The 23095-nt window shown below is 33.8% G+C and overlaps 2 protein-coding genes and 1 pseudogene across 2 annotated transcripts; 2 read left to right on the top strand and 1 right to left on the bottom strand.

Moving 5' to 3' along the window:
* The first annotated feature begins 5826 nt into the window (after positions 1-5826).
* On the top strand, positions 5827-11588 carry LOC114739338 (beta-glucosidase 11-like; annotated as a pseudogene).
* A 980-nt stretch (positions 11589-12568) lies between these two features.
* LOC114739336 (pentatricopeptide repeat-containing protein At5g13770, chloroplastic-like) lies at positions 12569-15604 on the bottom strand. Its single transcript, XM_028927390.1, has 2 exons — positions 14451-15604; positions 12569-13724 (listed from the first exon to the last, which is right to left on the bottom strand). The coding sequence occupies exons 1-2, from the start codon at positions 15574-15576 to the stop codon at positions 12988-12990; spliced, it is 1863 nt and encodes a 620-aa protein (XP_028783223.1). The 5' UTR covers positions 15577-15604; the 3' UTR covers positions 12569-12987.
* A 2102-nt stretch (positions 15605-17706) lies between these two features.
* LOC114739337 (uncharacterized protein At2g02148-like) lies at positions 17707-22588 on the top strand. Its single transcript, XM_028927391.1, is given in 10 exon segments — positions 17707-17760; positions 17918-18218; positions 18564-18687; positions 18817-19158; positions 19527-19689; positions 19756-19879; positions 20205-20261; positions 21012-21033; positions 21036-21256; positions 22212-22588. Coding segments are annotated over 9 exon segments (1341 nt in total). The 5' UTR covers positions 17707-17760; positions 17918-18032; the 3' UTR covers positions 22314-22588.
* Positions 22589-23095: the final 507 nt, after the last annotated feature.

The raw sequence follows: 23095 nt of genomic DNA, 5'->3' as shown, positions 1-23095 counted from the left end.
TTTAAAAAAAAAAAACAACCGCCTCTCTATTAATTAGGTTGCCTCTTTAGTCACTAAAATAAACCCTTAATTTAATTTAAACCTCATATTTAAATTAAATAATAAATTATATACGAATTTTGTATTATTGAATATATAAAATTCATCCACCACGATTAACAAAAAAGAGAGAGATATTATTATTATATTTTTCTTATAATGAACATGGATTCAAAAATATACATAATATATGCATATATATAAAAATATATCATATATACATTAATTTTCACCCTATCTTTAATAGAATTTTATCTTTCTTTAGTTTTGGGTCTTCCATATGAAATATTTTCAGAACAAATCTTTTAAGGATATCAAATTCTAAATTGGACATAATATTATTAATTTTTTCAAATAACAATATAAGATAATATTATTTTCACCCTAAATAATATATATTTTTAGTCCAAATTAAATTAAAAGATCTTTTGGATTTTTCTCATTTATTAAGAACATTTTCCGATTAAATAGGGCATATTATATTTATTAAATTTGAACACATTTTTAAATTCAATGGATCTGGATGTCTTAGTATGTGGGGTTTATGCCTCGAAGACCTTTTTTTTTTTTTTTCAATGGGAGGGTTAAATTGTGTTAATATCACCGGAGAAAAAAGAAAAAAAAAACAAAGAAAGAACGAACTCCTCTCTCATTTATTCTTTCTGGGTTAATAATTTATCCATGCACTTTTTCTCCTTGAAGAATTGTTTTATCTTAAGGGACAATGATACACCCAAAATAGTTCAAAGGACAGCATCTAAAAGTGACACAAACAATTATTTTCTCTCTACATGTTTAGAGTAGTTTATAAGTAGTTTTTTTAATTATGATTATGAAATATAATGTAAATATGTGAGGAAAATTTTATCTCAACTTATATAAAATTTATATAAGTGTTATTTTAAGTGATGCCAAGCGAGTATTCTATCTATTTAACCAATAGCTAAGGGGCAATAGCTAAGGGCGTATTGGATTAGTATTTGGAAAGGATGCCGGTCACAAAGTGTGAAATATGAGTTGAAGAAAGATATGGAGATTGAATTTGTTTGGATGAGTGATATGCTAGAATAGAATAACTTCTAAGCTAAAAGCTTCCTCACCATGAAAGTTTTTTGAGGTGCTTCTATAGTTATAGAAAAAGTTATTTTTCTACTATGGAGAGAGAAGAAAAGAGACAAGGAAAAAGGAATGAAAGAGAAGGAAAAAAGAGGAAAGAGAGAGAAGGGAAAAGTATTATGAGGTACTAAGAAAAAAAATTTAATTACCAAGAAATATTAATGAAAAGTGATGTTTTATTTTTTCTCAACTTATCATTACATACTTTTAATTGTCAACAAACTTTAAGGTAATTAAATCCCTTACTTAAAACCTAATTACAATTCTCTTCAACTTACAAGTGGGTTTAAAAATTAGCCATACGAACGGTATAGAGCTTGTTTGGCCCAACTGTTGGAGGTTCGTAAGTTACCTTTTTTTTTAAAACCAGATATAAGTTTGAAAAATTTATGGTGTTTGAATTGGTGGTAGAACAATAAGATTTTTGCATAAAAAACTACAATAAGCTATAAGTAAAAACTACAATAAGCTATATTTTTAAATATGCCCTTATAATAAATAGGGATAATTAATCCACAGCTCCTTATAGTTTCAAATAATTTTAAATCAGGGTCTTATAGTTTTTTTTTTTTATCAGGTCCTTATACTTTCATCTGTTTTTAATTAGGTCCCTGAATTTTTATTCTTTATTTTATAAATTCTAATAGTAATATTATATAAAAAACATAAAACAGTATATATTATTTAATATTAGTTTATAAACAATAATATTCTAAAGATATGAATTATTATAATGATTTTAATTTTCCAGCAAAAAAATTAATTGTTCTAAAAAAATTTCCTGAATTAATTAATTCTATTACTTTTTATTACATAATTATTAATTTAATTTAATTATTAATATTTCATATTTCAGTATTAATCTATTTAATAAGCTTATATTAATTAATAAATAAAATTAAAACTATATGGACCTGATTAAAATTTAGTGAAATTATAAGGACCTAATTAAAAGAAAAATAAATACAAAGACCTAATAAAAAAAGATAAAAGTATAAGGATCTAATAAAAAGAAAAAAATTTATAGGAATCTGATTCAAAATTCGTTGAAACTATAAGGACTTGCGGATTAATTAACCCTAAAAAATAAAAAAAAAAAAAATATATGAGATCAGGAACTTATAAATAATTTAAAATTATTATATTATGTAAATTGATACTTTTTTGTTTTTATATTTAATAAAAGTCATACACATTTTAGTATTTTATAAACTAAATTACTTATTAAGAATGATCCAAACAACTTATTTTCACGGACTCAACTTACTTTCACAAAACTAACCTATTTATAAAAATTAACTACACATAAATCACATTACTTAATCTAACTTTTTTAAAAACCAAATTAAAAATAAATTATTTTTACTGCTGCCAATCCAAATAGCCCATGTTGTATAGTTACCTTACTCAAGACTAGACTAAAGGAAAAGAAAAAAAGTACAGGTTATCAAACATAAATATTTGGTATTGCAGGTACGTATATATAATGGAGAATATGGATGGATTTAAGACTCTTGACACTGTTTACACAACGAAAGTACCCAATGCATAATAGAGTGAGGGTACAATTATTCTGCAACACAACACATCATGATGTTTCTCCCCCCAGACGACATGAGGTTGAACGTATTTGAGGAGCACTCAGCATTGTTTGCGGCAGAGGCAACGGCGGCGGAACCCACGGCAGTGGCCGTCGGCGAAGCCCTCCGACTGGCACACAGAGGCACAGTTAGAGGACCTCACACATATTCCTCTGAAGCGTTGGCTCGCTGACTCGCACATCCTCGCTTCTGCCACCATTCTTGGCCCATCCCTGCTAAAATCAGCCCCATGTATCATATCATATTATATATATATATATATATACACACACACACACGTACACAACCACGATCTAAATAACTTCTAGTTCTGTACCTGTGGCCAGAAGCAGGAGGAAGAGGAGGAAGATGGAAGAAACAAGTTGGGGCAGAGAACGAGCCATATGAGGAAGTGACAGAGTAGTGAGAGAGAGAGAGAGAGAGAGGAATCAGTGGGGTTTGATGATGCTGGTGCGAATGAAAGAGGAGGGAGAAGGTCTTTAAATAATGGAAGAGATGGTAATTAATTAAGGTAAGCATGAGATTATCAATGTGGGTTAATAATAACCAAATCTTAATCTCTGTGACTTTCATTGGATAATGGAAATGACCACTCATAAATGCTCTGCCGCTGCTTCTGTCTTAATGTCTCCTGCATTACTTATCGCACTGTGTTTTGGCTCAACATTGGTTTTTTCATCAGTAGACGTACACTTGTATTATCACTTAACCAGTGGGGTTGGGTTTCAGGCTGTAGCTATTTCAATCTTTGATCTCATTTTGGATGGAGATAAGAAGACAGGCATATACATGCATATATATATGTACTACCTTCGCTCCGATTTTTAATATAAGATTCTGTTTAATTTTTATTTTGGTCTTAAATATAAGATCCTAATCTATTTTGTCTCTCATATTTATACATTTTTTTCAAAGTAGCCCTTCTAACAATGATAATTCTAGTCAATACACTTGATTAGCAAGGATATTTTAGGAAAGACAGTACCTATTTAGGACAAATAACTAACTCAATTTACTTCTTTAATCTCCTCAAATTAGTCAACTGGCTTTTATAATTAGGACCGGAGGTAGTAAACAGTAAGATACAATAACGAGTTAACAACAACCAATATTATCTCATTAACTAGGATCAATTAACTAGATATATAGGCTGCACAACGCCATTGCCAATAACCAAATTTTTAAACAAATTGTTAATTAAAACGCCTTGCTCATCAATAATCTCATTAAACTTTGGTCTTCTCTTAATCTTTTTAGAAGACTTGTATTGTTCAATCTATTCTTCTTATCGATGCGTCCATGACCTTCTTTGTACATGTACAAATCACCTCAAACAATTTTCTACCATTTTTTGGCCAATGGATGCTGCTACTCTAACTCTTTCTTCCCAGATGCTTAATCAAGATCTAAACCTTTATAAGGATAATGTCTTCTTCTTTTTTCCCCCCCACTTTATCTGACTGATAATCACAGGAAGATCAAATTTTCTTACCGACTTCTAATAGTAGTATGGATAACACTCACCCTAGGCCAACACACTAACATGACACAGTAGTACATATGTGATGGGACCGATTGTTGAAGATATCTAATAATGGCGTTTTTTTTTGTTTTTGGTGACGGTGACATGCCGACACTGATATGAACACAAACTCATGTACGTGAAACGTGGGACGAGGATCTTCACATGTGGATCACAGTTCACAGCAGCTTCACTCGAAACATCTTTAATGAGCTCTCATGCAGATTTTCAGGGTTGATGTGTGATGTTCCCAGTTCTGGACGCACACTTGTATGATATCAATCAAAGCATATCTGAAATTATTATTATTCATGTAAGAAAAAAAAAGGAAAGTAAGTAATTACTAATGGAAAAGATAATTAATGAATTATGTGCTGATGTTGGCATAGAACCTGATCATGATCCATCCAGGTTTTTCAGATGAAATATTTAAGATTACGACTAGCTCTGCTTTTATTGAGTTGATGATGATGTCGTTGATATGGCCTTGTTTCTTTCTAAAATACTCATTGGGCATGTAATTTAAGAGTTGATATTGATCTGGACCTATTTTACATATTTATCAATTTTTTTGTCTAAATTAATCCTGTTGATGTTTTTTCAATAATAATTAAGTGGGGGAGGAAGGGATTAAGAAAAATGCTTATAATGTTTTAGAAAAAAAATATCATATTTATCTACTCAAATTAGTTAATAAAATCTTACATCAAGGACAAAAGAAGTGGCTTTTATATGGGTGGGTGTTACGAGGGCAAGCAGTTCCGGACCTTTCATCTTTCCTTCCCATTCTCTTTCCTTCTCTCCTTTTTCTAACCATTGGATTAATATTTCAATGGTTGAGGTTTAAATCTTTTTAAAACTATTATTAAAATATTAAATTATAAAAATAAATAAATAAATTATAAATTATAAACTTTATTAAAATTTAATTTTAATGATTTGCAAATGTACTAAATATTTTTAAATTTTGTTTATAAATAGTTTATAAAAATTAAAATATGAACCATTATATAACAGTTAGAAAAAGAAGAGGAGGGAAGGGGATAAAAAGAAAAGAGGAGAGGTTCTGGACCAGGGTACAAGTAATAATTTTTAAAAAAGTTACATATTAAATAAAATCCATGCAAAAAATTTCATAAATATTACTCCTCCTGTTGTACTTGGAGTAATAACTATTTGATTAATTTAAGTTAATTAAAAAAATTAAATAAATCACTTAATTCTCACAAATGTCCCTCTCTAAAATGCTCCTATGACAAATATCAGAGCTAAAATGGACTTAAATTTGAGAAAAAACTGTATCCAACATGTTTATAAGGTAATTGGAGAATTTGTTTTGATACTATTTTTTATTTTTTATTTTTATTTTCTTCTCACATCTATACCGTATAATATAGATGATGATTGTACTTGACGACTATTTGGGTTGGAGATCAGATAATAATATATCTGTTTAGATAAACTAGTTTACGTTGAGAGTTGTACGTGTCAAAAGAATTTTGTGTTGGGTTACGTGAAAGTTGCTTATAGTATTCACGTTGCGTTCCAACGGATTCGGGATTTCCAAGAAAAGCGAGTCGAGCTTGCTGGTCCCCACAAAGATAAAGGCAGTGTACGAAGAGGATATGGTGATCCAGAGAGTCATCACCAATCGAACTAGAAGAGAAGAAGAGCAGCCCGGAAGAATTAATGATGAAAGAATCTGGCTTGTTAGTGGTGATATTTGCAGTAGCAGTGGCGCCACTGATAGTGTTTGGTGCGGATACATTTAGCAGACGTCACTTCCCGCCGGACTTCGTGTTCGGAGCCTCCACTTCAGCCTATCAGGTTTTCCTCCTCCTCCTCGATTTCCGATTCCGGCGACCTTTCTGGAACCAGCAAAATGTAATAGAATAAAATAAAATAAAAGTCCGCATTTTTAACAAATTAATAAACAGTTAGATAGTATTTGCTGCGCTTTATGCTGTTTTTCTACTGATGGAGGAATATACGTCGTCGAAGGTTGAAGGTGCTGCAAATGAAGACGGGAGAAAGCCCAGCATATGGGATACATTCGCCCATGCTGGTAATAAAATGGCAAACTGAAACTCCGTGCATGTGAGAATTAATATATAAGCATTGTTACTGTTTCCGAATTGCCACTTTGCTTAAGCATTTTTCAGTTGCTTTAACGATTGATGTGTCGAGCTGCTTTCAAGTTCTGAACTTTCCCTATGAATTTCCAAAAGTTCTATCACTACTTGTGATTTTAACTTTCAGGTTACGTAGGCGGAGCTGATGGAGACATAGCAAGTGATGAATACCACAAATATAAGGTCAGTTGATACGCTTTCTTACTTTATAAGTATAATAGGGACATTAGAGCCTTCACAATTCTTCATTGACAAGGCATTTATAGACATCGTGAAAATTTTCATATTTTAGTTCTGTTGATTTTTTAGTTTGTATTGCTTTGTAAATACCTGTATATCTACTGTGCAAGAGTGCGGTAATATGGCTGCCGCGTCTGCACTCAGATGCGCATTTTTAGAGTTTGTTCAAGATTAGGTAGTTTGGCTATGTAATATAGACTCTCTTTACAGCACTTCACTCAATGATGTTATAGTCCTAGTTTTTCTCCATCTCTGTTTCTCTCTGTCTCCTTCTCTATCACTCTGTAAGTTCATTCTGTTGCAGGAAGATGTGCAACTCATGGTTAAAATGGGCTTAGACGCGTACAGATTTTCAATCTCATGGTCAAGGGTTATTCCAGGTGCAAAGAGTTACACTAATTCTCATTACCCTCCTATCGTTTCAAACTCTTTCTCACTGTCTCTCCTCATATGTTTATAGATGGAAAAGGAGCAGTTAACCTTAAGGGAGTGCAATATTACAACAACCTCATTAATGAGCTCATAAGCCATGGTCATCTTCCTTTATTCCCTTGCATACTGTGATTTAATTTGCCCCTTCCAATTACTGATTTTTCTTTTCCATCATACAGGAATCCAACCTCATGTTACTTTACATCATTATGACTTACCCCAAGCACTTGAGGATGATTATGGAGGATGGGTCAGTCAAAGAATTATGTATGGCTTTTAATTTTGAACTGTGATAAATTGTGTTACCGGGGAGTTTATATCAAAAATAGTTTTATCGTGAGTACAATCTGACATATGTTGACATGGTTATTATTGCTTGCAGAAAAGACTTCACAGCCTATGCAGATTTGTGCTTCAAAGAATTTGGTGACAGGGTTAAATATTGGACTACTATAAATGAGCCTAACGTTTTTGTATTGGGAGGCTATGACGCGGGAATTGCTCCACCAAAGCGATGTTCTCCTCCCTTTGGAGTTAATTGTACTGTTGGAAATTCCTCAATTGAGCCATATATTGCAACCCATTACATACTGTCAGCTGCTAGATTGTATAGGGAAAAGTATCAGGTAAACATATATGCACGTGTTGAAAATTAAAATAACCCTTCTTTTTTGTTTGGAAAAAATGTAGTTTTCTTATTTGTTAAAAATTCTGGTTTTCTTCTTTGCTACTTACTGAGTTGTAATCATTCAGGATTTAAATTGTTCTGTCCAATTTTGTTATTAGAATAGGGTTAGAGGTTGTGTGTGTGTGTGTGTGGAAGGTATGCTAATGGAGATAAACTTTTTCATGACAGGTTGTATAGGGTAGGCTGATAGGCTCTCAATAAGCTATAATTACCTAGGCTTATCCTTTGTGTATATATACCCTCCTCTCGGATCTAATAAAGTGTGCTTTGAATCATTTACAATTGTTATTGCCAGCTAAGATGCTATTTCCAACCCTTTAACTTCACATGTGGCATACTCCCCACATGATGTTTCTATTAAATTCAATCAAATTCTCATTCTAAATTTTTCTAACCACACAAACTGATAAACAAAACCCTTTTATCCAACATTCCTTATGTTAGGGGCAAAAAACCTCAAATTCTGGGGACATTTACTTGGTCTTCTTCTTTATTGAACTTGAGAGAGGAGATATGAGCTTGACATCATTTATTGGTCCAAATCATTAGTTTTAAGTTTATAAAACTTTTCTACATATTCATCTCTTCTCTAGTTCAAATTTATCTAGTTTTTTCCACTCTTTATTCACATTTGAGCCCAACAATCCAGCAAATCAATAGTCAGAAGGAAATTTTGAGACTAGGAACTTGAGTTGGGGACCATTGGGAGTATGCTGTGTGAGAATTTAATGAATCTGAGGTGGCATCTCATGCAATAATGTTGATGGGAAGCCAGAATGAAGGATCTGAATGTCTATTTTTTTGAGGGTATTTTCAATTTCATAAGTTGAGGGAGGTATTTGCAAATGATACAAAATTGAGGTGAATTTACATTCTTGATTATGGTTGTGATAATATAACACACAGAAAAACGAGTACATTGCAGGATAAGCAACATGGATTTGTTGGGATCAATATCTATTCTTCTCATTATCTTCCTCTAACAAACACCATCGAGGACATAGCTGCCAGTCGAAGGGCCCAGGACTTTTTCATTAGATGGTGATTTCCTCAAATTCACCATGTCTGTCCAGACATCTTATTCCATGTCTGTGCTCTAAGTAGTATAACTTCAAGGAATCATTCAAATGACAATATCACATGTCCTCGCTGGTTCATGAACTCATTGTATGGTCTTCAATCATGCAAACTGATGCTGTTAAGTCTCTGTAATTTTTGAAAAAGTCAAGAGAAGTCTGAATAATTTACACTTACCAGTAAGATTTCTATCTCATGGAGTATTATTCTGTCTTGTGTTAGTTAGCTTAACAAGCATATGTTTTCATGCGTGTTAATTGACGTAGATGACTTGTTTTAATAGAGTTTCATTTACGCTTTGTTGTTGCAGGTGTTTGCATCCCTTGCTACTTGGAGAATATCCGGAAACAATGAAGAAGATCGTTGGTTCCAGACTTCCTTCATTCACGAAAACTGAATCAAACACTGTTAAAGGATCAGTTGATTTCGTAGGATTAAATTATTATAGCGTACTTTATGTTAATAACAGATCAAGCAGGCCACAGATGGACGACAGAGACGTCATGGAAGATATGGCTATAGAAATGGCAGGTAAGTTGAAGGCTATATTGTGTCTAAGATATGCATTGCCACCAATCAGTACAATAGGATCTCTCTCTTTTTTTTTAAATAATCCCCATCAAATCAATAGGATGATTTGATATTCAAAATAGAATTCAATTGAGCGGAATGAAAAATTAAAACGAGAAAAATATGCATATGTATAATATCCTTTAAATCCCTAATAGAAAAGATAGTTGTTGTTGAGTAATGATAACGAAGATACAAATATTTCATTTATCTCTCTATTTTTTTTTCATAAGGGCATATCTTATTTTTTATGCTATGAAAAGTGAATCTATTTTCTACCAGACTGGCCTTTATTGTACTGCTAGTAATATTGACCCGTGAATGAGAATCTTTTAATTTATTTAACAATTGACTTGATAATTCCAGTACCATTTAGTCAAGTTGCTGATATATTGTCGCTGTTGATTTTTATTGATTGGTTCAGCCCATGAGTTTATGTGACCCTTGTCTTATGAGTTAGCTTGCTAGTCAATATTAATAGGTTGTTGGTTAATATAAATTGTCTATATTTATTTATCAAGTAACTAATTTCAAAAAAAAGCCAAAAAAAAAAAGACTGAGGATTGCCAACTTTCAACAATTATGGTTGGGCTTGATTAGCCTATAAAAAAGCAGTATAAATATTATTACATCATATCCTTAATGTAAGATCTAATTTGTAATTGAACTAGAGGTAATATTACCTCCGTTCCTTAATATAAAAACGAGTTGACTAATTTAAATGGATTAAGGAAGTTTGTAAAGTTAGTTATTTATAATAATTAGGTGTTGTATTTTTCAAAATACTCTTGCTAATCATGTGTATTAACTAAAACTACTATTTAATTGAACCTTTAACATTTGCAACTACTACAATGACTACTTTAAAAAAAAATAGATAAGTATAAGAGACAAAGTGGATTGAGATCTTATATTTAAGACCAAATTAAAAGTCAAACTAGTTCTTATATTAAGAATTGGAGGTAGTAGTTCATAGAGATTAGAGGAGAAACCTTCTGTGCTGCACATACTTGTATTAACGCCATCATTATTTGATAGAATCTGTCTTTCAGCTCCAAAAATTATTTTGCTTTATGCTTGTTGCAGGTCCTTTAAATTCTTCGTCTGAGGCATGGAAAGTTTTTATTTTTTATTTGTTTTTTCCATTTTTTCCCCAGAGATGATAAAATAGCCAGACCTTTGCTTGTTGCCTTGTTGGATATGTTTTGAGTAACAATTAACCAGTTGGTTGGTTTTAGTTTCCCATTACCCCTTGGGGTTTACAGGGGTTGCTGGAGTTCCTCAAGCAAGTTTATTTTAATATTCCTATTTACATTCATGAAAACGGTAATTCCTCTCTTTCTCTGTGGCAGACAGCTGAGTTCTTAGATATTTTTTTCCTCCAATTTGATCGCTTAATTACTCCTCAATTTGGTATTTCAATGGATTACTCGTAAATAAATTTTAAAAATTTTTGATGACATGCAATAAAATTTTTGATAGATTATTGATAGTATGTTTTCTGAATGAGAAGGAAATTTTATAATTTGAAACTTTTCAAAGAGAAGAGAGAATCTTTTAAAAAAAAAATTATCATTTTTTCAAGTAAATTATATAATTTTTCTCTATACAAATTTTTATGAAATGGTATGCAACAACCTCTGTAACTATACAGGGCAACGAACACTACGAAATTCTTCATTGAACGACTGGCCAAGAGTAAACTACTTGCAAGCACATATTGGAGCAACGCTTGATGCATTAAGGTAAGCATAAGTGATACTAGCAATTTAGAACGGTCACTTCGATCTTCGAAGTTTATTAACACAATCTCTAATCTCTGTTTTCTTTTTTTTTTGGGTTCTCTTTTTCATGCAAAAATATTTGACATGGTCAGAGAAATGGCTCCAATGTAAGAGGTTATTTTGTGTGGTCCTTCTTGGATGCATTCGAGTTGTTTGGTGGATAGAGTTCAAGTTATGGTCTATATTATGTTGATATGGATGCCCAAATCTGAAAAGAAGGCCGAAGCTTTCTGCCACATGGTACTCCCAGTTTTTAAGTAAAGCCACTATGGATCAAGAGCAGCTCATTGAACGTGAGAAGAGTTCATCTCAATTCTCACGTGTTAATTCTTCTAAGTGCACAAATGGTTGTACTATGTAACTTGGATTCCTTAGAATGTCAAGTTTGTAAAAGGCGTCTCAACATAAGAAGTGATGCATTATGATTTATGAGTGTCTCTATAGCTTCTAAAATAGTTCTTGTAATAGTTACAAATATTAAATATTTCATCAAATGATACTTCTAGTTAGTACATATAATTAGAAAGAATATTTTAAAAAAAATAATACTTATTTATTACAAATAACTAACTTAACTAATTTTTTTAATCTACTTAAATTAGTTAATTAGCTCTTATATTAAAAACTAGAGGTAGTATTACAATGTAAAAAAAAGAACTATATCTTTCAAAAGCTTTTTTTTTTGTTTGGTTTTCATGAAACCATAGTTTAAGTGGGTCAAACCATGGTTTCATAAAAAATATGATGTGTTTGGCAATTTAAATCCTAAAACCATGGTTTGAGCTCCAAAAGTGATTTTGGTAAGGTTGCCAAACACCCTCTTAATCACCTTGGCTAAATGTACTGTACTTTTGTTATAATAATTTGTAATGTAATTTATGCATTAAACTTGAATTTGCACATAAACAGGATATATATATTGCATTTCTATGGAATTGGCATCATTTATATTTTTCATAAATGAATAAATTCTACTTAAAATGTGTTAGAGACAAACCCTAAACTCCAAAAATTGTTTTAAAATGGATTAGAGACGAAAATTTTCAACTCAAGTTTCATTATTTTTAAGCAATAAAATCCTTTTTACAGGAGGAATGATTTAAATAAACTGAAATCCATCCATTCATATGTCTATATTACCATACCCCCTCATTGATCAAGAGATATGAGTTTTGCATATTCAACATGTCAAGATGGTTTATGGTTAGCAATAGTAACAATTTATTTACATACTAACAAATGTTTAATAGCTTGAAATAAATCAAAAGTTGTTAACCCAATTGTTATGGCTTTGCAAAACTACAGACAAAAATAAAAAATATTACATAAAAATTATAGGCACTAAAACACAAATCTAACCAAGAAAAAAAAGTTGAAATAATATTTAACCAAAATCCCCAAATTTCCTATGTATGTATATACACACAACAACCAAGACAAGAAGCTTAGACATGATAGATACATTAAGCAACACCAAGAAAACCCTAACGATTCATGCTTCACTAGTCCTTGCTCCTTACTTACATTAAAATTACAAGAGCTATCTTCCAAACACATTGATTTATTTGGAAGCCCCATTTCACACGAAAGGTACACATTGTTATATACACATACCAGAGCATTTCTAGTGTTTCTAGCTTCACTTTTGACAGATATCTTCTAGTGACTGAAAGGCCTATTCCCCCCCCCCCCCACACACACACACACAGACCTACTTGAGAGGTGGGTCTCACTATTCTTTCTATCTTTCTCCACACTGGATCCTTAAATCAGAGGAGATCATACCTCATGCTACTTTGAAGCTCTCTTGCAACCACCTGGCATGAACTTGCATTCCGGCTTCAGTTAAAGCATTCAAAGAAGACTGATACAACCTCTCATCCAATCCTGTCCCTTCCATCTTCATGTCCCTTAATAGTCTTACTAGTTCATCAACTTGTCCAACCTTTGAGAACACCATCACCATCACACCTGCCATAGCCCTATCAATCTCTCCACCATTCATTCTGTACTCCTTGAAAAACTTGATGCATTTTTCAAACTCTCTTGCCTTGCTATACGCTACAATGATGCTCGTGTAGGTAACCTTATCCGGCGCGACTTTCCTTCGCTTCATTTCGTTCCATAGCTTCTCAACCTGCCTCAAGTCCTTTACCCTCCCGTGCATGTCTATCAAAGAATTGTAAATCCACACGTTGGGATTGCACCCTCTTTCTTTCATCTTAGCCACAAGCCTCATGGCTTCTCTTAGCTTTCCTGTTCTTCCATACATCACAACCATGCTTGAGTAGGCCACAACACATTTATCATAGCCCTTTTGTTCCATCTCCGAGAACACCTTCTCTGCTTCAGTGTATTGGCCAATACGACAATAAGCATTTATGATTGATGCATAGGTGACCTGTCCTGGTTCATGACCTTTTGAAACTAGTTGCTCATAAACACTGATAGCAGCTCTAAATCCTCTCCTCTTGCTGAAGCCATTTATAATAGCACATAGTATGCAGTCAGTGACCTTGATACCTGCCAATGCAGAATCATTAGCTCCGGTATCAGTATATGCAATGTGAAACAAGGAAACATTGTAGAAGTAACATGACTTCAAGTAATCAAAAGGAGGGGTTGGTTTTTGGGTCTATCTTCTAGAAATAAACTTGATTTTTGTGGCAACCTTTTTTGGACCATGAAGAAGGTGATTATAAGTAGATCGAGCTAACTTTGATAAAGATGGCGGGTTTGGTTTGCGAGTGAAAGCAGATAACAAATGCAACTACAAATGGGCTGTACTAGTACGGTAAGAAAACAGTCATCATATGCCCTGTAATCTGTGACATTTCCAGTGCTTATGTGCTTAGAAGCGCATCTTCTCTCTTCCACTGTAATGTGTTGACTGGCTTTCTTTTGACTATATGTTTGGTTTTGGAAAATATGCAATGAAAAATGAATGACAAGAGGGAATGAAATAAACGAGAAATAATAAAAACTCAGTCCTATTAACTTGCAACATGTATGTACATTTATCTCATTCAAGATGAAGTCTTTGTTTGCAAATAAGTCAATGTAAAGTAGTAATGTCTGTATCTTATGACAAAAAGAAACTCTATCTTAAATCTCCTAATACATATAATTCTAGTTAGAGTGGACAAAATATGAACAGTGTGCAGCTTCCTACAATTTATATAGATATATATATTATCCCTTCATCAAAACTCAATTAAAGAATCAAAATATGTAAGGCATCTGCATCACCTGCATTTTCCATTGTTTTAACTACTTCAAGAGTCTTCTCCATTAAACCTTCGTCAACGTACATCAACACAAGTTTGAAGTACACCTCTGGATCCTTTATCCTTGTTTTCCTCTTTGCTTCTCTAAGAAGCTCCTCTGCTACATCCACCTTACGCAAACTTGCAAAGGAGCATATTAATGTAGAATATATAGAATCATTAATAACCCCTCTTTTATTCATGTCCCTGAAGTACTTTAGAGCTTCGAATGCTCGTCTTGATTGGCCTAATGACTCACATAAAATGCCATATATCACAGACCAATATCTTTTTGAAGTAATCAATGATCGTTCACTTCCAAGTTCTTGAAACAACTGGACCACTTTGTCACTATCACCAAGTTTCATGTAAGCCTCCATAGCGTGTAGATAGCATCTGGAATAATCTGCAACAGTTAACTTGGTGGATATCATGCGTTCAAAGACTAAAACACTGCTCCTATACATATGAAGCTTATTGTAGCTTCTCAAGGCGGAATCAAAAGCTGAAACAGCAACTTCAGTACTTTGAGAATCCTGGAAAACATCAAGAAATGCCTCGGCAATCCTGAACTTCCTAGATCTTATGCATTTACTAATCAATATAGAACATGTAGCTACATCAGGCAACACAGAATAAATCTTCAGGTCTTCTGAAACAGATAAAATGGAGCCCCATTTCCTAAATCTCAGCAAATACCTGATCACATGCTCTAAAGTTGATTCCTCTGGTCTAAACTCAGGCCTCTCTTTCAATCTTTGATAGTATTCATACCCAAGTTCCTCCGTTTGAGGATCTTCAAATAACCCACAAACGAACTCATTCAGATTCTCAGCACCAGAAGGCTTTGAGTACTGCGACACATCATCTGAAAATTTCACATCGAATTGGATTACAGGAGCATGGGGTTGACATGCTTCTTCTTCCAAGATCGGAGTGGGCGAGCCTGAGAACCTAACAGTGAAGAATCGAGGATTGGAGTGAGGAACAGAGGAAAAGGAAGCGAATTGAGAAGTGGGTACGAGAGTATGAAGAAGGTGGTAGGTTCTTCTTCTGCAGCAGTTGGTAGTTGAAGCCAAAGACCAGTCTGCAGAACTGGAAATGGCCATTATTGTTAATGAAGGGATAAGATTTGGAAGAGAATAGTGTATAGAAAAGGTTGGTTCCATATATACCTTATCGTCCACTAGATTTCGTCACGCATGGGAAGGTCATTGGCCACTCAAAATTTGACGAGTGGAACAATGGCAGGCATAGAATTATCTGCTTCCATGGAAGCCACGTGAGTTATTTGCAGCCAAGCTACGCTGTTCGCAATATTTTATGAACAAATTATATATTGTCTACGGTGCCCCCAGAGTATTGGCTTGGAAAAGTCTTAAAATTTTGTGAAATTCACAAATAAAGACCTCCAAATTACTGAAATTATGCAAAGGTCATCTGAATAAGTAAAATTACCGTGAAGGACCCAGTCTCATATTATAAATATGAAATATTGATGAAATGTCTGAAATACCTCTCAGTCAAATGACAAGTTGACTATAGAAAATGACAAGTTCACTTTAACGAATAACAACTTCAATAGATCAAATCACAACTTGATTGAAGGTATGCCAAATGACAAGTTGACTATGGGAAATAACAAGTTTACTTTAGCGGACGACAATTTCAGGAGACCAAATTACAATTTGACTGAGGGGCATTTCAGACATTTCTCTAAGATTTCATATTTTGCAATATGGGACTGGGTCCTTCATAGTAATTTTACTTATTCAGGTGATCTTTGTGTAGTTTTAATAATTTAGGGGTCTTTATTTGTCATTTTCTCTAAAATTTTAGAATAGAATGTAAATGCATAAATAAAAATAAAATGTAGCAATATTTTTCATTTATAATATGCATCAAGCATTTCCAGCAATGGAAAACCTATGCTATTTCAATTGTATGTGTTAATTTATTTTTTCACTATCCTTAATATAATAATAATTAGTTTCACATTTAATTTAATCATAACTAGTTTGATATTTAATTTGATCCTAAATATAAACTTAAAACTCACTCTGTCTTTTATATTTATCTATTTTTTCAAGATAATCCTTGTAGTAATTACACATATTAAAAGTTATATTAAATGGCAATTCCAACTAATACACAAGAGTATTTTAGGAAAGACAATACCTATTTATTACAAATAAATAACTTAACTAATTTTTTAATCTATTTAAATTAATTAACTAGATCGGTAGTATTGTCTTAGATTATTTAAAAAAAATGGACTTTGATTTTTTAATTTAATTTAAAATTTCCTCATGTCCTTTTTGTGAAAATTTTTTATATGTATGATATTTTTTTTCTGCCATCTACATTGTAAAATTGTTTAAAAATATTAATAACAAAATATCAAACTATGTATTATTTTTTAAAAATAATTTCCCCTCATTTATGTGGGAGAATGACAGAAAAAGAAGTTGAAAATTACAAATTCCAAATCGGGTTTAGTAAAATATAACTTTAATTAGTATTAACAAGTCTGAATTTACAAATGACAATAAATTTTTGTTGATATTTCTTGTTTGGTATTTACAAAATTTCAACTTCTTTTTTTGGTTATTGTCCCCATTTATATCCTCCTGGCTTGCTTCCTATTTCCTTCTCTCCTTTTTTTTCCCCGGTTTGGCAAGCAGTTTTTTTTTGGTTTGGGAAATTTGGTAAAAAATGCTTGTTTAAAAATTTAATTGACTAAAAAGACTTAAATTTGAGTGCGTACAAGTGTAATCTATGGGTGTAATAAATTTTCCGTTGTGTGCAACATATCTTTTGCTATGTGCAACAACTCTAGTATTAATAATTATTGCACATTATTGATGATATGTTACACATAGCGGAAGATATGTTGCACTTACGGACAAGTTACACTTGCTTAAATTTAAGTTCTTTTAACCCACTAAGTTTTTAAACAGGAACTTTTAGTCAAATTTCTCTTTTTTTTCACTTTTTATAAAACATTAGTATTTATTGACAAAAAACTAGTATTGTGAAAAATGTGTATTTTAAGTATTTCATTGAAAATTTAAATAAAAATAAACATTTTTTATGAGCACATTCGAAAGCCAATAAAAAACACATCTAAATTGAACGTAATTAAGTCCTAAAACAGAACCTGTGATTGAATTGAAATGAAAATAAATAAAAAATAAATAATTTCTGGTGTGAAGCCGGAAAAGCTCTGGTTTGGCAAGTCATCTAGATCGGGCTTAGGTTTGGGGGCTGCTTTGACCTGCCGAGGACCTCAGGTATGGTCTCAGCTTTGGATTCTTAATCTTTCCCTCCTCTTCTCCGCATAGCCGTTGAGTTCTGGCTAGTGGTTTGTCCTCCTTTTCCTCCTCCAACTCTCTTCTTCTACTTCACTGTATAACTCAATTTAATGGGTTCTTTCTTCTTCATTTCTAGGAACCAAGTTTTTCTACTTAAGGTGGAAAATCATCAGGGGAAAGAAATTCCCGAATTTGGCTGACTTTGGAGTACGAAATCAGCCTCTATTTTTCATTTTCCGAGTCAGTGGAAAATGGGGACTAGGGTTCCTGTGCAGCACTATAATCTCAACTCTCCCACTTCGTTCATTGAGGGCCCACTCCACGTTCTCAACACCGTTGAGAGTAGAACCTCCGATATGGATGACATCGAAGCCGAGGTCGATCGCGAAGCTGTCACCGAAGATAGCTTGGACAATGATAATGATACTGGTGCCGTCGTAAGTTGTATTGCCTGGTGTCCCCCCCCCCCCCCCTATTAAGGAAAAAATTTCCCCTTGGTTTAAAGCCTAAAAGTGGGAGCCGTATCTTGTCCTATGCATATGCGGTCTTTCTATCAGAGCTGATACATAACTTCAATTTTCATACAAACACTGCAGAATTTGTTCTTTCACGCTATTTATGTGATTCATGTCCTGTATCCTTGTCATCATGGATTGTCTCCGTTGTGCATAGTTTATTCAACTTTTCAGGCAGCCGGTTGATGGGTGGGCTTGAGCAAGAAAGTATATGCTTGTGGTTGTAGAGTAATTTAATTATACAGATGATTTGTACTTGTTTTGCAGGACTGCATGCATGAACCCCATAGGAATTCCTTGCCACTTCACAATGTGGAAGTTGAAGAGGATCGCTCCAGTCTCGAGAACAACGACTCTTCAAGGGACCCTTATAATATCTTGACCATTGATGGTGAAGTACTAAAATTTCTTGGACTTGTTTATTCTTTTAGTTGATAGGAATTTTTGTCTTTGGGTTAAATATATGTGATCATTTAAGATGAAGTTGTTGCAAACTCATTTTATCGCAACTTCAAACTAGATGTTTCACCCATCGAATCAGCCAGGGCAAGATTTCTACAAATTGTTGTGGATCATTTTATTGATGACCATGTAATTGAAGTGGCTGATTCTGAGGCTGATTACACTGCTCAGTGTGGGCAAGATAAGCTCAATAAAAGGAAGACAAGAGAGGCCCAGTATGAAGGAGATCCTAGTTTTGCTTTACCTCTGATGTATATTGCAAACATGTACGAAAGCTTAGTAAATGATGTCAACACCCGGCTTGCTTCCTTGAATGGCATTCGTGAAAAGACAATTGGGGTAGCGCTAGAAGCAGCTGGTGGTTTGTACCGAAAACTTGCCAAGAAATTTCCAAAGAAAGGTACAGAAATCTCCGCCGCCTCCCCCCCCCCAAAAAAAAAAAAAAAAAAAGAAAGAAAATTATGAGAATTGAATCAGTCCTCAGACTAGTCGAGGAATTGGTTCAAAGTTCACTAGTGGGACCGTGGTCAAACCAATCATAACTAACCTAATATGCTTTTAATTTTATCTATAAAATAAATAAATGCATAATAATGAGATCTTCTATAAGATTTAAGTTTACGCACTCTTCTGTTACTTACCCTCTAAGATAAGAGTGAGTTGGACATTTTTGGGAAACTAATGCATTGTGACGTGGATGGACTTCTATTTATTTTTCTTCGCAAGTTTTTGATTCACTGATGTCTTTATCAAGCTGCTCCCCGTCAGGACCATGCACATACAAGAGAAGAGAATTGGCAACTTCCATGGAAACAAGGACAAGGTTTCCAGAACTAGTAATTCAAGAAGAGAAGCGTGTCCGCTTTGTGGTAGTCAATGGTTTGAATATTGTTGAAAAACCAGATGCCATGCCTATTGATGATGCTGAGTGGTAAGTTGAGCATCTTGGTGTTTTACTTTACCAATTGCAAATGCTTGTCTGACTTGTTTGTTTCAGGTTTAAGAGATTGACAGGTCGCCACGAGGTTGCTATCTCTGCACGTGACTATAAATTTTATTCTCCAAGACACAAGTTTAGGCGTACAGCATCAAACATGATGGCCAATATCTCTGGTCTACCTGTAAGCATAATATGGCTCATTTTGGCAATGAAATGCTCCTTCTAAACTTCTAAGAGAAGTTTCTGTGACTGCAACTTTTTAAGCATTACTAAAAATGCAATTTCTATGTATGAACCTTGGCAATGAAGTTCAGTTGGCTCAGCTCAAATTATTAATTTATGCGCTTGGCTATTTTTGACTCCATAATCATGATTGATATTCATAAAACCACGTCAATAGCTTGGTCATACAATATTGAGAGAGTAACTGCATTCTAGTTTATGGGCTTTTGTAAATCCAAACTTCATTTAGTGTTTCATGGTCCTGACTTGACTCAATTCTGCAGAGTTATCCTGGAGCTGACAACTCGTCTACATTGAGTACTTCTCAAGGATTTCGCTCTGTAAGTGAAGCACAAGTTAATTTGCTTTTCTTATAAGTTTGTCTTTCAATTGGTTGGTCAGCAATTAGTGTTTTTGTCACTTCAAACCAATTCATTTGAAGATTGCAGAGATGACGGTAATCATTGTAACCACATTTACAGTTTTGTGGCCGTTGGGGTCTGACGTGCCCCAGTCACATGACTACTTGATACCTGTCTTTTGCATCATCTCAATTACATTTTAATTCATTTGATTTCCCAGTTCACCCTGCAAAACTTGTTGCTGAGGTTTATTATCTGTGCAAATTGTACTATTTTGACAACTCTTATCAATACAGATCACCTTATCAGTTTTGCCGAAACACCAACTATTGCATGGTCTAGACGAGAACAGTTGATGGAATTGGTGATATCATGTCACCATATTGTAAGGGGGAATGAAATTTCTTATAATTATCTAGATTTAGAAGAAATGGAAAAAGAAAAAGAACAAAGAAGGAAAGAAAATTTGAAATGTTTGGTTAGACAACAAGCAGAAAGGAAGAAATAAATATGATGGTTAAAGTTAAAGATTGTATCCTTATTTTCTCTTTGAGATCAAATTCTTTATATTCCCCCCATGCCCCTATTTTCACTGCAATCTTAATGGTTAATGTGAAATGTGAATCTTCCACTGAACTGACGAGAAGACATGACTGATTTTGATCTTGCTGATGCGTTAGAAATTTAGAACATAGGCACCATTTTTATTTCTTCATGTATTTTCAGCAGCAAACTCCATGCAAACATCACATGCAAGCTTGGCTCATCAGCCTCAGTTTCATCCAGTTCACCAGAACCATCAAACTATGCATCAGAGTCAGCATGCAGGCCCCTATTCTCACAACAATCACTGTGGTCCTTCCTCACACTTACCTGAAATTTCTCATGCTCACCAGTCACCAACAATATCTCAACAGTTGCCCTGCTTACAACCACTCACAAGTGGCCATGTTGGTGGACGCCTGCATATACTGGTGAGTATATTTTGTAGAAATTGAGGGTTTTTTCCCCTTCAAACTCTATTGAATGAAAATAGTTGTGTGTGTGTGTGTAAAAAAGGAGGCAAAAAACTCTGTAATTTAAATCTCAAGAATTGGTCACCATATGGTAAAGCTAACAAAACGAAACTTCCTATGATCTGAGATTCTTGTATGAACCAAAGCACTAAAAGTGCACAGTGATTTCAGGGTGTTTGGATAAGTTGGAAACCAGACTGATCTAGAAAGATTCAAGTTGGTGAAATGTAGGTCATTGACCCAAGTAGAAATGAAAAAAATGGCAATGAACGCACAAGAATTTAGAGGGAGCTTAAGGCTCCGAAGCCATGACAAGTTGTCTCGAATTCTTATGGATGTTCATTGAAGCATAATACATGGGTGCTTATAGGTATCAGTGAAGCTGCGATAAGGCAATTGCAAATCTGGAGACAAGGGACCAACGAGATAGCTAATATGCACATATGCCAAAATAGTTCCATTATCTACGCTATTTCTAGCAGTAATAATATCTGAGAACTATAAAAATACCAGCAACGATGTCACTTTTAGGGAAATGTGAATGATGATCCCTTATTTATGTCAATGTCTTTCCGAATCCAATTAAAATGAATTTGCTTCTATATTCTGATAAAAGGCACATTTTACTCATAATTGCTATGTTTTATGTGTGTGTGATTTGTGTTTCGGCCCTGCGCTTGTTTCTTATTTTTTAGGCTCTTATTTTATTTAATGAATGCAGATTTGCGATTTATCAATTCGTTGTAATTCTTCTGTTGTTGCTCTGGGCTTCTATCATAGTGGAAGACTCAGTGTTATCTTGTTATGCTCCATGGGAGTTTAGCAGGGCAATTGATTTTGATAATTGAGATAACTTGATATTGTGTAACTGCTGTCCTTTTCCTGACTGAGAAGCTTTACCATTGCGTTGCAGCCATCGAGTCCTGCAAAGTTTTGTGATGAATGTGGGGCCCCATTTCTGAGAGAAGCATCTAAATTTTGCTCCGAGTGTGGTTCAAAGAGGTTTGGAATATGATATTGAGTGTTCAAACTTCGAAGTGCAGCCATATTCGTGAGTTGGGTTTGTCCTCACCATTCGTCCTAGTTCTGATCAAATGTCTTCATAGTTCATGTATAAATTAGCTTTCCTAAGCATTTTCACATTTTTGGGAAATGCATTTAATCATGTAAATAGTAAGAGAAAATTGTTTGCATTAGCGTGCGTGCGTGCGTCGACGCAGTCTTTTGATAGTTCTCACTTTCGGGCGACTAGAACAAATAACCTTTGGATTTACTCCCTCACTTTAACTTTGGAGGTTCTCTGGGATTGAAAGATGGGCTTAATAACAATTGGACCAACTTTTTGTAATAAAGATGTGCTTAAATTATAATGATAATTATAAATTACCTGTTAACAGAGGGCTTGCATTAATAGTAAAATTTAAACTCAAGCCTTAATGACTTGTAAATTTGCCTTCATCAATTAGACCAATTTTTTTTATTAACGAAAGAAATTTTAAAAAGAGACTTGTTTTCCTGAGAAAAAAGAGGCTAGGTTTTTTCTTGCGAGACGAGGGGAAATGCACCCGAGCTTTAGGTTTTAAGTGACAGAAGCTGTTTGAAAAGGAGACTTATTTAGTTGTGAGAGGGAGTAGCGAGTCATTGGGGGGATAGAGACGATTTTTTTCTTGTTGATAAGAGACAATTGAATTGATTAGCTGTGGTATTGAAAACCAAGAACATCACAAAACAACAGATCCAATCAAACTCGAAAACCAAAGAGGGCAAACATAAGAATTTTGAGATAAGAATTAAGGG

Source organism: Neltuma alba, unplaced genomic scaffold (assembly GCF_004799145.2).
Source record: "Neltuma alba isolate B1F8T4 unplaced genomic scaffold, ASM479914v2 tig00013894_pilon, whole genome shotgun sequence".
Lineage (NCBI taxonomy): Eukaryota > Viridiplantae > Streptophyta > Magnoliopsida > Fabales > Fabaceae > Neltuma > Neltuma alba.
Note: the sequence above shows the minus strand (reverse complement) of the source record. Positions and strands in the feature narration are given on the sequence as shown.

Coding starts and splice junctions, on each gene's coding strand:
- LOC114739336 (XM_028927390.1), bottom strand. CDS start 15,576: ATGGCCATTTCCAGTTCTGCAGACTGGTCTTTGGCTTCAACTACCAAC. Junction 13,725..14,450: donor TAAAACAATGGAAAATGCAG/GTGATGCAGATG, acceptor CTGCATTGGCAG/GTATCAAGGTCACTGACTGC.